Below are 16,764 nucleotides of genomic sequence, written 5' to 3' on the forward strand. Positions count from 1 at the left end.
GCTCGTGGCATAGAGGAGAAGGGACACGAAAGGGACAAGCAACAATGCCGTGCTGAGATCACGAACCTGAGGCAGGCGTACCAGAAGACAAGGGAGGCCAACCGTCTGTTCTGGTGCAGCACTGAAAACATGCTGCTTCTACAAGGAGCTAGACACCATCCTCGGTGGTGACCCCACCTCCACCACCAAGAGCCCCATGGATACTTCGGGGACATTGGAGGCAGTAGCCAGCAGAATCAACCACGAGAACCAAGTGGTGGACGAGGAGGTTGAGCTAGAGGAGATTATGGGACAGGCAACAGGGTTGTCCAGTGGTGTGGTGAGTCAGGACCTCTTTAACTCCAGAGGGGTCTAGCCAGTCTCAGTATTCCGGCTCTGGCACACCGGAAGCAGGAGCGTGGAGTTCCGGAATGTACTCAATTTGCTTTGATACTACATAGTGACATGAGGTAGAGGCGTCTTATTTTGTTACTTGGTGCACACGGGAAAAGGGATAGAAATTACCAAAACTAGGTACTGTGACGTTGTGCAGTCTATATGGTTTTATAAAAATATAAGTGAGTATAATGTAACTGGGATATGCTTCATGCAAAAGGTCTCTTGTAAGGTATCATTACAAAGCTTATAATCTACTGAGTGTGATCATCCGATTTGTATAAATGTACCACTCTTGTATCTAAAACTAGAAATATAAAATGTAACTCTGAGGGCCTATTGTAATTATGTAAAGTGTGGGCCATTAATGATGGTTTGGAATCTTGATGACTCCCATTGTCTGCAGATGGCTGTTTACCTGTGAGTCTCCCTGTATATGTGTGCTGGCAAGTGAGTAATGAAGTCTTGCAGTGACATGTGATCATGTCACCTGAACTGGAATCCATCTTTAACCTGGTGCTTTTCCAGTGAGGGGGGGTGGAAACTGAGAGAGACAAAGGGTTCCCGCCTTATGCAAAAGATATATAAAGGGGTGGAAGAGAACAGAGAGGGGGAGGAGCCATCATGGAGAATCCCCTAGATAACACCTAAGCTGGAACAAAAGCTGTACCAGGGGAAAGAATTGTGCCCAGGCCTGGAAGGTGTCCAGTCTGAGAAAAACTTACTGAAGCATCTCTGAGGGTGAGATTATCTGTATTTAGTTTGATTAGGCATAGATTTGCGCATTTTATTTTATTTTGCTTGTGACTTACTTTGTTCTGTCTGTTATTACTTTGAACCACTTAAATCCTACTGTCTGTATTTAATAAAATCACTTTTTATTTAGTAATTTACTCAGAGTATGTATTAATACCTGGGGGAGCAAACAGCTGTGCATATCTCTCTATCAGTGTTATAGAGGGCGAACAATTTATGAGTTTGCCTTGCATAAGCTTTATGCAGGGTAAAACGGATTGATCTGGGTTTAGACCCCATTGGGAGTTGGGCATCTGAGTGCTAAAGACAAGCACACTCCTGTGAGCTGGTTTTCAGGTAAACTTGCAGCTTTGGGACAAGTGATTCGGACCCTGAGTCTTTGTTAGAGCAGACTGGAGTGTCTGGCTCAGCAAGACAGGGTGCTGGAATCCTGAGCTGGCAGGGAAAACAGAAGCAGGGGTAGTCTTGGCACATTAGGTGGCGGCTCCCAAGGGGGTTTCTGTGATCCAACCCGTCACAGTGGCGTAGTCGAGCAGGATCTGTGCACAGCTGATTGCTTTGAGATACTGGTAGTGATTTTAAGTGAATTTTAAGTGTGGTGGCTGAAGAACAGACAAAGTGGTTACTGGTTTGTTATTTTCTGTTTGCTTATTTCGGGAAAGGAAATTAGGGACAGAAAAGGAAGCAAAATAAGTAAGAATGAAGATCAAAAGAAGCTAAAACTACACAAGTTGCAAATTGCCCAGAAAGACTGAACAATGGGCGCTGGAAATGTCTCTGTTAACTAAGAAGCCCCTGAGCTGAGTACATCTCAGTTTCAGTGAACTGCAGATGGGTGTGGCCCAACCTCTGTCTGTGCTGAAGCTGACTGGAGTGTCTAACCTAGCAAGACAGGAGGGGAGGGGTGCCTGTTCTGGCAGGAGGGTGTTCTCTGTGGTATCCCAGCTCATCAAGTGATGGTCTCAAGGGAAGACAAATGGAAATTGATGTACAATTTGCCTGGGAAAAGGCTGCCCTGGAAAAAGAAAAGGCTGCCCACCAGCCTGGACTTAAGAGACAAAGCAATTAAGACCCAGAAGCATGACCTGGCTGTAATGGAGTGGAAGAGGTGCACAGAGACATGTATCCTGGAGTTGGAAGTTGGGGTCCTGGTGACTGCTGCGGTGGGAACAAACCCCAAGGACTCTAGCTGGAAGCAAACCCAACCTGAGTGAAAGGGGGGGGATTTTGCTGGCCAGCGAAAGGTCTCTCATAGCTGGTAGCTGTGAGCCTACAGCTGGATCAGGGTCTCTTTCCCTTTTGGGGGACACAGGAGTGTCTGCCCCATAGGGGAGCCCAAAAACGAATTTTAGGTATACTGCCTCTGCCATGGTCAGTGTCCAAGTCTCTGGCAGTAAGTTCAGGAGGAGGGTGTGACGTTGTGCAGTCTATATGGTTTTATAAAAATATAAGTGAGTATAATGTAACTGGGATATGCTTCATGCAAAAGGTCTCTTGTAAGGTATCATTACAAAGCTTATAATCTACTGAGTGTGATCATCCGATTTGTATAAATGTACCACTCTTGTATCTAAAACTAGAAATATAAAATGTAACTCTGAGGGCCTATTGTAATTATGTAAAGTGTGGGCCATTAATGATGGTTTGGAATCTTGATGACTCCCATTGTCTGCAGATGGCTGTTTACCTGTGAGTCTCCCTGTATATGTGTGCTGGCAAGTGAGTAATGAAGTCTTGCAGTGACATGTGATCATGTCACCTGAACTGGAATCCATCTTTAACCTGGTGCTTTTCCAGTGAGGGGGGGTGGAAACTGAGAGAGACAAAGGGTTCCCGCCTTATGCAAAAGATATATAAAGGGGTGGAAGAGAACAGAGAGGGGGAGGAGCCATCATGGAGAATCCCCGAGATAACACCTAAGCTGGAACAAAAGCTGTACCAGGGGAAAGAATTGTGCCCAGGCCTGGAAGGTGTCCAGTCTGAGAAAAACTTACTGAAGCATCTCTGAGGGTGAGATTATCTGTATTTAGTTTGATTAGGCATAGATTTGCGCATTTTATTTTATTTTGCTTGTGACTTACTTTGTTCTGTCTGTTATTACTTTGAACCACTTAAATCCTACTGTCTGTATTTAATAAAATCACTTTTTATTTAGTAATTTACTCAGAGTATGTATTAATACCTGGGGGAGCAAACAGCTGTGCATATCTCTCTATCAGTGTTATAGAGGGCGAACAATTTATGAGTTTGCCTTGCATAAGCTTTATGCAGGGTAAAACGGATTGATCTGGGTTTAGACCCCATTGGGAGTTGGGCATCTGAGTGCTAAAGACAAGCACACTCCTGTGAGCTGGTTTTCAGGTAAACTTGCAGCTTTGGGACAAGTGATTCGGACCCTGAGTCTTTGTTAGAGCAGACTGGAGTGTCTGGCTCAGCGAGACGGGGTGCTGAAATCCTGAGCTGGCAGGGAAAACAGAAGCAGGGGTAGTCTTGGCACATTGGGTGGCAGCTCCCAAGGGGGTTTCTGTGATCCAACCCGTCACAGGTACTGTTTCCATCTGTTCCTCATTCCCCTGTGCATCTACACAGTGGCGGTCCTGAAGAAAAGTTTGTTAATGCACACCGGGATTTCCTGGGAATCCTATGTAGAAATCTCTAGGAAACTTTCATGAAGGTATTCTGCAATCCTCTGACAAAGGTTCCTTGGCAGAGCTGCTTTGTTTCTTCTCCCATTGTAGGAAACTTTGCCACGCCAATCGTCAATTACTTCTGCAGAAACCAAAGCAGCACACAGGTGAGCAGCCTATGGACCTGGTCTGAAGCTACACACATGCAGGAGATGCACCCTTGCATCACTGGTTACCCTCAATAGAGAGATCAGCTTCAATCACCCCGCCTGTGGAAAATGGTGCCAGTATTCAGAATAGTGATCCCCTTCTGAAACCACCCAGATCCTTTTTCCCCATCTTGCATCTTTCCCCCCGGGCTGAACTCACCATGTTGAGTGCTCTCACCGTGCTGCGTACTTGCCAAGGGAAAGCAAGAAAAAAGTTACAAGCACCCTCTATGATTCAAGACAGAGTGCACTCACAATATTGATTTTCTATTTTTTTTATTTTTTTTTTGCTTTTGCAGATGTGCCCTTGAGGGCCAGCGAAGACAGGGGCAGGAGCGAATAATAGAGGAGCATGAGTGGATGATAAAGCTCATGGAGGACCAAACAGAGATGCTCAGGTCCCTGACTGCGCTGCAGTTGGAACATGTGTGCTTGACTCCCCCCCGCAGCCCATACAGAACTGCTTTCCATGCCCTCGTCAAACTCTCCACAAACATTCCTCACATGGTGCCAGCCCATCACAGTACCCTTTGCACTTCACCCCTAGGGACCAGTTCCATAACAGCTGGATTTATACACAGCTGTGAGAGCCTCATTTGAGAGAGTGCTGCTCAGTGTCAAGTCCCTGGCAGGAAATGGAAATCTGTGTATTTCTGTTTAATAAAAATGTAGTCTCAGAAATATAATTCTTTATTTGTGTCCTACACACGGTGGGTGCAGCAGAAATTCATACACAGTAGCAAATCAGCACATATGCAGACTATGATTAAGGCTCAGGCAGCAATCTGTACAAGGGTCATTCAAGATGGCAAGTAAACAATGACTGCCTGAATTCATTACAGAAAGACATTTCTAGGGCTCATTGTCAAAATGCTGCTTCAAAGCCTTAAAATGCCCCCTGCTGAGCCCCTCTGCGTCTGGGTGCTCAAAATCAGACACCAGGCGATCCACCTCAATGCTCTACCCCTTGGGAAACTTTGCATAACATTTTTGAAATCAAGGGGGAAGAGTACAGCAGGCTGCTATGACCATGGGAATATTTTCCTCACTGAAGTCTAACCTGCCAAAAAGGCAGCACCAGTCAACCTTTAATCTGCCAAAAGCACATTCCACGGTCATTCTGCTCCTGCTGAGCCTGTTGTTGAAGCACTCCTTGCTGCTGTCAAGGTTTCTGGTGTAAGACTTCATGAGCCACGGGAGTAAGGGGTAGGCTGGGTCTCTCAGGATCACTATGGGCACTTCCATATCCCCTACTGGAATCTTCTGGTCTGGACAGAAAGTCCCTGCATCCAGATTTCTATATAGGACAGTGTTCCTGAAGATGCATGCCTCATGCGCCTTCCCTGACTAGCCCGCGTTGATGTCAGTGAAACAACCCCGGTGATTCACCAGTGCCTGCAATACCATCGAAAGTAGCCCTTTCTGTTGATCAGACCATCTTGCGATGGAGTGTGAGCCAAAATGGAGATATGCGTGCCATCGATCGCTCTGCCACAGTTAAGGAATCCCATTGCTGCAAAGCCATCCACTATTTCCTGCACATTGCCCAGAGTCACAGTCCTTCACACCAGGAGGCAATTAATGGCCCTGCACACTTGCATCACCGCAACCCCCACGGTGGACTTCCCAACTCCAAACTGATTCCCAACCGACCAGTAGCAGTCTGGAGTTGCCATCTTCCACACAGTGATCGCCACTCATTTTTCCACCATGAGGACAGCTCTCATTCTAGTGTCCTTGCATCGCAATGCAGGGGCAAGCTCAGCACACAGTTCCAGGAAAGCAGCTTTGTGCATCCAAAAATTCTGCAGCCACTGCCTGTCATCCCATACCTGCATCACGACCCAGTCCCACCACTCAGTGCTTGTTTCCTGAGCCCAATACGAACAGTCCACCGTGTGCAGCTGCTTCATGCATGCCAACATTAATCCTGAATTATTTCTTTCCATGGCACACAGCAGGGTAGGCACCACAGATTCATTTCTAGATTTGCAGCTCATGAAATAATGCGGCTGATCCTGCAGTGTGTTCATAATGCTCATCACAAGACTGGAGAGCAGTGCAGGATCTGTGCTTTCAGACACAGATGGCGGGCGCAAAGTTTACAGGGGCAGTTGAAAAATGGCGCAAAATGTAGTAAGAAGCCCATGGAATGATGGGATGGAGAAAACTGCATCATGGGGCAGTGAGTCTGCCCCATGATGCACTAGGGTCTATTCCCAGAAGCCCTAGGGGCAGACGGTGACAATTTGCAGTGGGATAGCTACCTATGGTGCACTGCTAGCGCACCAACTATGGATGCACTCTGCCAACACAAAGAGTGTTGTGTGAACATGCATAAGCAATGTAATTACAGCGGTTTATGATTGTTGATGTAACTTAAGTCAACTTAACTCTGTGGTGTAGACATGACCTAAGTGTCCATGTGGATCCTGTTGTCATGCACTAAAAGTTCTATAGTGTGCTTTGATCTATGCTGCTTTAAGTCCCATTATCAAAGGTCATGTAGAAGCCTAAGTACTACTGACTTTCACTGAAATTTAGGCTCCTAAGTGTCTGTCACTTTTGAAAAAGGTGAAAGGATGTCTGTGTGGATACCAGAGAGTGGAACCATCCCCTATTATTAGATTGGACTGCGAGTTGTGTCCAAACTCTGTCCCTTACAATAGAATAGCAATAAAGGCAAGTATTGCCAGAATTTGTGAAGACTAAAATTACATGATCTGAAGAAGAGCTTTGTGGAGCTCAAAATTCGTCTCTTTCACCAACAGAAGTTGGTCCAATAAAAGATATGACCTCACCCACCTTGTCTCTCTCATAAATTTGATGTTCTCTGTCTTCAGCTCCTTAAACCAGGCAATACGTCATTTTAAGTGAAAAAGTGAAGGAATCTAACTCTTCAAGGACCCATTTTTCTTAAGGCTGCTGCAACAAGACAATTAACTGTTGCAGCAAAAACACAAGCCAAAATTAACATTTGGTAGGTAAAGAGTTTTTCAATTAATTTTTAAAAAGGTTAAACACAATGCTGGGAAGAGGAGAGTAAAACTCTGGAAGACACTATTAACTGATATATGGTGGATAGAGACTCAAGAGAGAAGTACAGTATTCAAGGAGGTTAACAAAGTTACCATATGAGAATCTCAGCATCATAAAGAGGAAGCAAGATGTATTTTTCAATATAGGCATGAAATAAAAATAAGATACTGTGATAGAACCAGACCAGTTGGGAACAGCAGAGTAGCAGAAGGGAGATATACTGGCCACTGGATAAGTAGTTTTCTGTTCCCTGAGTGACCAGAGCAGGGGCTGCTCCAGGCTAATAGACCACCTGACTCCAATTAACCTGCTAAGAGTCAGGTGAGGCAGTTAAGCACCTGACTCTAATTAAGGCCCCTCTGATGCTATAAAAGGGCTCACTCCAGTCAAGCCAAGGAGCAGAAGTGTATGCAAGAAGCTGAGAGTAAGTAGGTGTTCTGCTGGAGGGCTGAGAAGTACAAGCGTTATCAGACATCAGGAGGAAGGTCCGGTGGTGAGGACAAAGAAGGTGTTGGGAGGAAGCCATTGGGAAATAGCCCAGGGAGTTGTAGGTGTCGTGCATCTGTACCAAGAGGCACTCTAAACAGCTGCAGTCCACAGGGCCCTGGGCTGGAACCCGGAGTAGAGGGCGGGCCTGGGTTCCCCCCATACCTCCCAACTCCTGATCAAACACAGGAGGAATTGACCTGGACTATAGCTTCTACCAGAGGGGAAGGTCTCTGGACTGTTTCCTGACCCAGAGGGTGAATCTGTGAAGCGAACAAATCCGCCAATAAGCGCAGGACTCACCAAGGTAGAGGAGGAACTTTGTCACAATAATCACAAATACGATAAATGAAATCTACTTTAAGAATGTAAACTCCTCCAGAAAGGTAATTTCTTCTGTGTTATCTAGCACTACAGGCACCCATGGTGTTTTACAAGCAAACATTAACTATGCAGTGTGCATCCTACACCTAGTTTACTAGATCAAGCCATGCTCTTGTTTTCAGGAATTTAGAAGACTCACTTCCAAATGCTGGACACAATACATCAGAGGTTCTATAAACGAAATTACACTACTCTTGGTAAATCGGGTAGCTAGGGTTGTTCGGCCAAGAAAGTAGCTACTTTGATCAAATAGTCTTGCGGTCTGCGGTTTCATTGCTTCAAGTTTCTTATCTCCACAGTTTTCCCCCCCCCTGCCTCCTATATAAAGTCTGTTTGCATTAGCGGTACTTGGAGAAAAGTGGCAATTTACTTCCATTGTTTGAAAGGAAAACTTGGATATCCTCTTGTGCTAGCCTGCCTGCCTTTTCTTTCAAAAGTACTCAACCCTACTGTTTAGCTGACATTATTTTGAGTTTGTTGAAACGGCAAGCTTGGCTTTCTGAAGTATTAAGCACAGAGGCTGTGATGCAGGCAGAACAGGTGCCAGTTCATGCAAAGGCCCCTAGGCCTCATTGAACACTGACAAAAGCATAGCTAGAAACTCACCTGTGTGTGTTTCATATTGTTAAAACAAATGTTAAACTATAAGAATGTGTTTAGACTTTATGAAATGCTTGTAAATTGCTGCATGCATTAATCTCACTTATATCTGTATCCTCTATTATAAGGTAAAAGTGTTTGCTGTAAAACTGTAAACCTCCACTGTTAGGAGAGAAGCATTATCAAGTGTGAAATACTAGTTTACTAAAAAAGGCGTCATCTCCTGCCCAACAAAAGAATGCCTATAGACATCAGACAAGCCCTTGTGGAACATTGGTGGACAAAAAACTTTGTCGATTGCCTCCCCCCCCCCCCCCCCCCCCCAAACACCCATGAAGTGGAGAGTGCACAAACCCTTATCCCATCAGCTTGAGCTCTGGGGGAAGGAGATAAAAATCCCTGTCAAGAAAAACTGATCATTATGCTCCTTGGAATATGGAGAGGACAATATTTCTATGCATAAGGAAGGGATCCCCAAGCTATTTAGCTCAGGTTAGCCCTAAGTGACCTACAGAGCTTGTATATTATAGCAGCTTCTTTTACTGTTTGAAACCCAAGACTGTAACTCATTTGTATGTGTACATTTACCTGCTTTAACCTTGTAAATAACTATTTCTTTTTTCCTAGTTAATAAACTTTTAGTTAGTTTAATATAGGTTTGGCTACAAGCAGTGTCTTTGCTGAGAGATCTAAGGTACAATTAATCTGGGGTAAGTGACTGATCCTTTGGGACTGGGAGTAACCTGAATATTATTTTTTGGTATAAGGGACCATCTATCACAAAGGCAAGCTTGCCTGGGTGGCAAGATAGACTGGAGCACCCAATAGGACTGTCTGTGACTCCATATTAAGGCTGTTACAATGCATAAGAAGTTCACACTTGATACCTGTCTGGAGTTTGTGCTCTGCTTCTTGACAGTCTGCCCTGAGGCTGGCACTCAGTCGTGAGCCACTCCAGACAGCTTGACAGAGGCTACCTAGCTACAGGTAATTAATGCTGTGCTGCATTTTTTTAAGCTCTTGGTCAAATTCGTATTTGTTGTGAAAATGGCTTGCTACAGATGTCAAAATGCTATACAAGCCATTTGCAAATTTGCATTCTAAGCCTGTAGCTTATCTGACTCAGACACTTCTGGGTGGTTTTTTCAAAGCTTTATTGCTTCTATTGTGTAGAGTACAAATGGTGGGGAAAAAACTAAATCAAATCCATTTAATTATGCTAAAGTTTACAGTAATTAATAGACCTATCTAGCACCTTAGCATTTCAAAACTGGAAATGCTGACAATCAAATGCTATCTAGCATAGTGTAAAAATATTAGATAATAGCCTAAGTAATGAAATAAAAGTATAAGACAAGAGATGGGGAAAAGTTTTTTTTTTTTTAATATATTAAATGAGAGACTATCAGTTGCTTGTGTTCCAACTGCACACCTTAAATACCTCCATTTCTCATGCTGTTGACCTGAACAGTGAAAATAGCACTTTTAGCTGAATTATGTACAGTAAGTTTCCTAGGGAGGAATAGCTTCCATAACCATATTATAACTCTGGGGTGTGTTTATAAAAAAAAAAAGCCATTAAGAATGTCAATTGTGTATTTTATAGCAACTGAGGGCTTTTAAAGAAAGAGACCTTTCTGTCCTTCATGGGGGGGAAATAATGTATTCAATAGGGCACAACTGTATCAGACAAATCTGGTTAAGTTTCTAATTACAACCAAGCCTGTACCCTTCATGTTATGACACGCCCCATACCATGGTTTTTCATTTGCAGCCCTCTTAGTGATCTCAACTCCCCAGCTAGAGATTTCCAAAAGCAGTCCCAAACTTGCAGGAAGAACCTTTAGAGTACCTCCATGCATAATTTATCCCAGAATAACAGTCAGTCATGAATCCATCATCCCTCAATCATTTTAGGAGACAAATCTTTGGATCTGTTCTTTAATAGCTTACTAACTGTCACCTGCATCTTGAAAATATGTCTGAGAGAATGGTTATGTTAACAAGAACACATTGTGGAAAATGAGGCTTTTTCTAGCTTTAGCACAAACGCATGTGTGTGGAGATCTCAGGTGCTGCAGTCCAGCTAGACTAGATGATACCAGTGCCACTGAAGATATGGAAACCAAAGGCAGAAGAATGAGCATTTTGCACTGGAAATGGTGGTTCTGATAGAAGAATGAGAGTTTTAGTAAGAGTACATGGAGCAGTCAGCTGGCAGATCAATGAAGATTAGAAAGTCTCTATGAAAGTTCATAGACAACGTGGACATTAGGAGTTTCCATCCTGAACAAAATCCTCTTCACATGCCTGCAACTGTGTTTCATGTCTAGTGCTACCCTCACAACCCCCCCTTTTTTTAACGGGGGGGGGGGGTCTTAAATAGAAGTGGCCTGATTTTCAGAGGTCCTGAAGACCCAAGCTCCCACTAATTTCATTGTTCCTGTAAGACAGGGTGACCACATTTTCAAAAGGCAAAAGCAGGACACATACAGGAGTCCTGCCCCCTCTGTTGACTGCCCCACTCCTCCTCTGAGCCCTTGCCCCCTAACCCCCTCTTCCTGAGACCCCACCCCCTGGCCAGGCCAGAAACCAGGCCATGGTAAGAGCTGCCCAGGGAGCATGAGCCACTGGGGAGCACTCCATCTTCCCTGGGTGGGGGCAGCCCGTGTTCCTGCCCCCCACAGTGTGGGACACCCCACAGCAGCCCAGGCTCCCTTGGTAGCTCTTACTACTGTCCAGCTCCTGCTTCTGGCCTCACCAGGGGGAAAGAGGATGAGCAGGAAGCAGGGCCTCATGACAAGTGGGGGGGCAAGGCCCACCTCACACTCTCCTTTACTCCCACCGGGAAGAAGCTGGCACCACCCATGAGCCTCGGGCACGTGCAGAGCAGCACTTCAGTGAATCCGGCACAAATGCTGTCCCAGAGTCATTCAGTCCAGGACTGGGACTTGAGCTCTGTATTTCAGGACTGTCCCACCCCAATGCGGGATGGGGGCTTACCCTACCTTGAGATGGTCACTAACAAGCTATCTGAAATGAATTTAGGCATAGATCTATGTACCACGTAAACAAGCATACCACACTCTTGTATGTGCAGATCAAGGATGTTTTTTGATATTTTAATAGAAAGTTAACCCCGTTCCTAGCAGTATTCATGTATTAAAAGGCTGAGATTGAAGTTCCAAGCTGTAAAATAAAACTTGTGAAAGTCACAGCAACTGAAGGGGTCCTGGTAAAGAAGACTGTAGAAAAACTAAGTTTGTAAGGTATGCAGGTTGCCATTTTTGAGTTAAAAGAACCATGGTCTGAAGTCACTACAATTTGGTCAGGATTACTGGGGGTAGAGATTTCTACTTTTTAATCCACTCTTTTATATTAAGGAGTGTCATTTTAGTTGTAGACTTCTGCTACGGAACCCAGACCTTCTTAAAAGGGACTCTCGCAGCTGCCAAATTGACTCCTCTAAGTGTCTCTGCACTGCAATCAAGAGGTGTGACTGCATCATGTGTATGCATACTTGTACTAGCTTGCTAAAAATAGCTGTAACTGCAGCAGTAGGGCCTAGCCACTCGAGAACAGCGTGGATTTAAAACAATGAATATATGTTTAAATTAAATACAGGTTATTTTTTTACAAATAAACACAAATAAAACTAAATTTAAAATTGTCAACCTTTAAGGCCTAAACTTATAATTAAAATTTTTAAAAATAAATATAAATAATACTAAGCAGTATGTTTGCTATCAAGATTTAAAGAAAGTTCCATTAACTTAATGGTTTGTGTCACTCACTAAGTGCCTAGAATCAGAGTCTGTTAAAGTACTAAACCAGCTTTTGCCAACAATGGCCTCTTCTGCAGGTGCAGAGAGAATATTTTCTTCATTTCAGTTTATTCAGCTAGCTCAGTTTAATGATTAGTGTATTCAGTTAAGAAACCAACTGGGCATCAAAAAAAATATATATATATATAGGAAAGCTTATTTTTCTCTTCAAATCTATGAATAAAAGCTACATGAGAGAATGAGATTACTAGTTCTAAAATCTTGAAGGATAATGATGACCAGAAAAAATATGTTCAGCTCAATAACTACAGATGATACTTTCTTTAATACAACAGTTTTAAATGAAAAACTTGTTTTGATAAACATTTTTCTTATGTATCCGGAAGACTTAAAGTAGTTTTATTTAATAAAAATTAAATGTTTTGTGCATTAAATTTAATTTGAATTTCCATTCAAATAGTTTGATACAAATCACAAGTAAAAAAAAAAAAAAATCAACCTAATATATAAGAAATGCATCATTCACTGTTTTCTAACTAATAGAATATAAACATTAGGAATCTGAATAAATGGATATCAAGTTATATAATTGCTTAAATAAGTGTGTGGAATCACTAAATTTGGTTTTGTTTTTTTGCTAACCAGGATGATAGCCTAAAGGCTGGAGTTAGTTGTAAATCAACATGTTTTAATGGTTATCAATGCAAATCAACCTTTGTTTAGGAAAATAACTGAAAAGTACAAATGCAAATCATGATTAAAATGGACTATTTAAATTAAAGTTTTCTACTTGCTGATTTAAATCATGGTTAAGATTGCGTTGATTTAAAGCGATCCACTCTGCCTGAGAACAATCCCACCTGGTATCCTGGATACATACTTGGGGAGTTAGCTTATGCAGCCACAGCTATACCGCTTTCTCAAAAAGGCTACAGAACAGAGGTAGAAGCTTCTTTAGGAGAAATACGTAAGTGGCAGCTTACCTTAATTCTCTTTCAAATTAGTTTTTCCTTTAATAACTCAATCAAGGAAGTGTTTCATTTATAGGTTAGTATAGAAATCTTAGGTCGATTCATATGTACAATCTTATAGTGGTGTAGTATTCTGCATATGCATGGGTAAATAGTGACCCACAAAGTCATCTAAGTACAAGATGTAGGGTGAATAAGGCAAGGGCTTTTGTGTAACCAGACCTCATTTAGTGCCTCTTTCAGTACATTTTTCAGTATACAGCTAATTAATCAGGTAACACCATGCCCCTTGGCTGCTCATTTTATGAATGAGCTTAGTGCTAACATTTCACACATGCAGTGTGGTTTTCCAATGAGAAAGTCAACACTTCCACTTCAATTCTAGCCCCAGCCATTTGTGCAAAACAGCTGTTCAGAAAGTTACAAGAAATCATATTTGAGGGTGGTTGTTTTTGGAAGGATTGTTTTGTTTTAATATAATGGAGAATGTTTTCCCACTTATTTTCAAGAAGGGCTCAACTATAGTTTGAATCAAACTTTCAAAAACCCCACTAGAGAAATCCTGGAGAGTTTCAGCTTGAAAATAAAATTTACAAAAGGTTATGACTAAACAAGGATTGAAAGGTAAATTAATAAGCACCTTAATACAGCTGTCACTCGAATTTCAGCTATAATTTATAAGAAAACAGCATTTAAAAAAAAAGGCCTCTGCATTCTCAGGAAAGAGACTGTAATAATGAGCAGATCAATAGCCTCAGTAGAAGAGAACAGTTATGGGAACATACCACTTGGTGTAGATCTAAGATCCGACTTTGTAATATCATCGGATGGCATTGGTCAATTTGGAAATCCCTTATTCAAAGTCAGATCTTCACAACTCCCTTCCATTAACTATTAAACCCCCACAAAAAGAATCAGTGATAAAGATAATCCCATATAATCTGCCTGTGTGTTTTGAGAAATTGACAGAATACTTGACCTTGAAGGGTAAAACCTTGTCTACACTGCCACTTTACAGCGCTGCACCTTTCTCGCTCAGGGGTGTGAAAAAACACCCCCGAGCACTGCAAGTTTCAGCGCTGTAAAGTGGCAGTGTAAACAGTGCGCCAGCACTGGGAGCCGTGCTCCCAGCTACTCCCCTCGTGGGGGTGATTTTTTTTACAGCGCTGGAAGAGCTCTTTCCCAGTGCTGGTGCCGCGACTACACAGCCACATTAAAGCGCTCCTGTGGCAGCGCTTTAACGTTGCTAGTGAAGACATACCCTAAGGGTGGTGCAGGGAGTGAGATTTTCTTTGCCTTTATGAATAGTATTATCCCAGCATTTAGGTGCCCTAGCCATAGACCACGACTCTACGGTGCTAGGCACTTTACCACACAAACACTGTTGGACTGTATTACAATTTTCAATGCCTCATGACTCCCCCTCCAACTGCCTTTCTTGCCACTCCCAGGAGTGAGGAGCCACAGTTAAACACTGATTTAGGATAAGCCCTTATGAGGTTCTATTTTCAAGGCTGCCAGTATTAATCTTCAACAGCCTCATAAATATTACTTCAGTTCTACCAATGAAGAAGTCATTTTACTTCTATTTTCAAAGCCAGAAACAGACAGTGAATCTGAATTAGTAATCTGGAATTTTAACTTCAAATCCAGATCAGATTTCCAAGTCCTCCCACACCCACCTCCCCTCCCCACGCCCACCACACACACACTTTCCTCACAACCCCCAAGATAGGGGCCTGCTGAGTTTGTGAGGAAATGGTCAATGCTCTATGCTGGGAGCTAGGTAAAGCTACCATAAATTAAAGCTCCCAGGGTCCACTCTAACTTATTTTAAGGAAAGCTCCACTTCCTGGGGCATCTCAGAATTTAAGATACTTAAAACCCCTTTTCGTCCCTTTCGCTTGGGATGAGCCTTCTCTTCTGTGCCTCCTGTCAGACACAGCACACACCCTGGTCCTATGCCTTTCAGCAGCATTTGGAAGCATGATAGCACTAGGCTTCCACTATTCACTGCCCAAAAATCTTAGTAACGCAAAGTGAGGGTCAGTAAGAGTGTATGAAGAGGAATGATGGTATAGCATTGTGTTGTATCCAACACAACACAAAAAATGGCTGATTTTGTTAGGGGTATGTCCAGTTTGTTTTGGTTGCCTACTATCAGCATCAGAAGACAGGCACAGTTGGACAGATAAAGGTGTGGAAGATATTACCTTAACTCTGTATTCCCTGATTTTCAGATGTTTGTTTGTTTTAATTTAACTCTTTATTTTCTAGTTTTCAGGTGCATTTGATATTCTGGAAGGGTACAAGGCATTGCTGGTCTACCTTAACTCTGCATTAATCAAGTTTTCAAGCAGTGAATTTCCCTTGTTTTTTGAGGAAGTGGTGATAGTAAGCAGGCACTTGTTGGGGTATGGAAAAAACAAAAAGCCTTCCTTGGAATGCTACCAGCTCTGCCCATCTCCTGGATCCCAATGCCCCAGTAGGGCTGGAAGCACCATAAGGATAAGGGAAGGTGGTAATTCATGGAATGTGAGGAGCCTGGAGGCAACTCTGCCCAATCCTTTGAAATACAAGAGGATGACAGAGGTGTGATCTGGCCATTCATCCCAATGGGATGTTCTCAGGTTAATGACACCCAGGAGGTGTAAACTACATATTCATCTCAATGGAGGTTCTCTTCCCCCCACCCACCCTCCCAAAATCTATCACAGCCTCTCTTTTCAAACACATCTCCCTATACATGTGGAAATCAGTGTCATTCAGCCTGACATGCAGCACAATCAGTGGGTTTTCCCCCCTCACTTCCATCAGGATCATTTTCAGCCTCATATCAACATCTAGTATCCTTGCTCCTAGCAGGCACCACTCTTCTATTCCCTGAATCTGGTGACAGTACTGTCAATTCTTCTGAGTATGGAGTCCCCAATCACACAGATTCTGAGTATGGAGTCCCCAGTCACCTAGTTCTTCTTGGTGTTATGTTCTCTCTTGCAGTCCCCTATACATCATCCTAATTTTTCCTTAGGCTCCAGTCCCCAAGTATCTCCATCATGTGTTCCTCTCTTCTGCGGGGACTGTCTTTCTTGTTTTTCTTCCTCACCACACCATCTTCTGCCTGTTTCTCCTCATTCACTAGTTCAGCAAATCTGTTACTCAACTGGATTTCACTACCACTAGCTGGTCTCTTCCTCTGCCTTGTCCTCAGGGTCATTCTTCAAATGGATCACCCTTTTCTTCTGGCAGAATGCCCTCCAGTTCCTTTTGTTTGCCAGGTGTCCACAAATATTCAGAGGTCTGTACCACCTCTGCTCTCCTCTCCTGTATTATACCTTCAAATCCCCTCATCTCCACTGCATCTCTAATCCTTGGATCTTCTCTGCCATGAGCTGTTCCAGGTGACATTTCACACATACATAGCTTCTGTCAGATATGCACTCAAGGATGATATACATCCCACAGCTTCTGCACCTAACCATCTTCTTTGTCTCCTCTCCTCCTTGGGTCACTTCTACAGCTGCCTCAGTAA

At 43.2% G+C, this 16,764-nt stretch overlaps 1 protein-coding gene across 1 annotated transcript in view; it reads right to left on the reverse strand.

Annotated features, from left to right (window-relative positions):
- CDS1 (CDP-diacylglycerol synthase 1) overlaps positions 1–16,449 on the reverse strand; it is a 53,561-nt gene extending 37,112 nt beyond the window's left edge. The window contains exon 1 of the mRNA XM_065405146.1: positions 16,339–16,449. Within this exon, the coding sequence (XP_065261218.1) occupies positions 16,339–16,449 (111 nt within the window). The remainder of the gene's footprint in view (positions 1–16,338) is intronic.
- Between the last annotated feature and the right edge of the window lie 315 nt (positions 16,450–16,764).

This window comes from Emys orbicularis, chromosome 5, assembly GCF_028017835.1.
Source record: "Emys orbicularis isolate rEmyOrb1 chromosome 5, rEmyOrb1.hap1, whole genome shotgun sequence".
Lineage (NCBI taxonomy): Eukaryota > Metazoa > Chordata > Testudines > Emydidae > Emys > Emys orbicularis.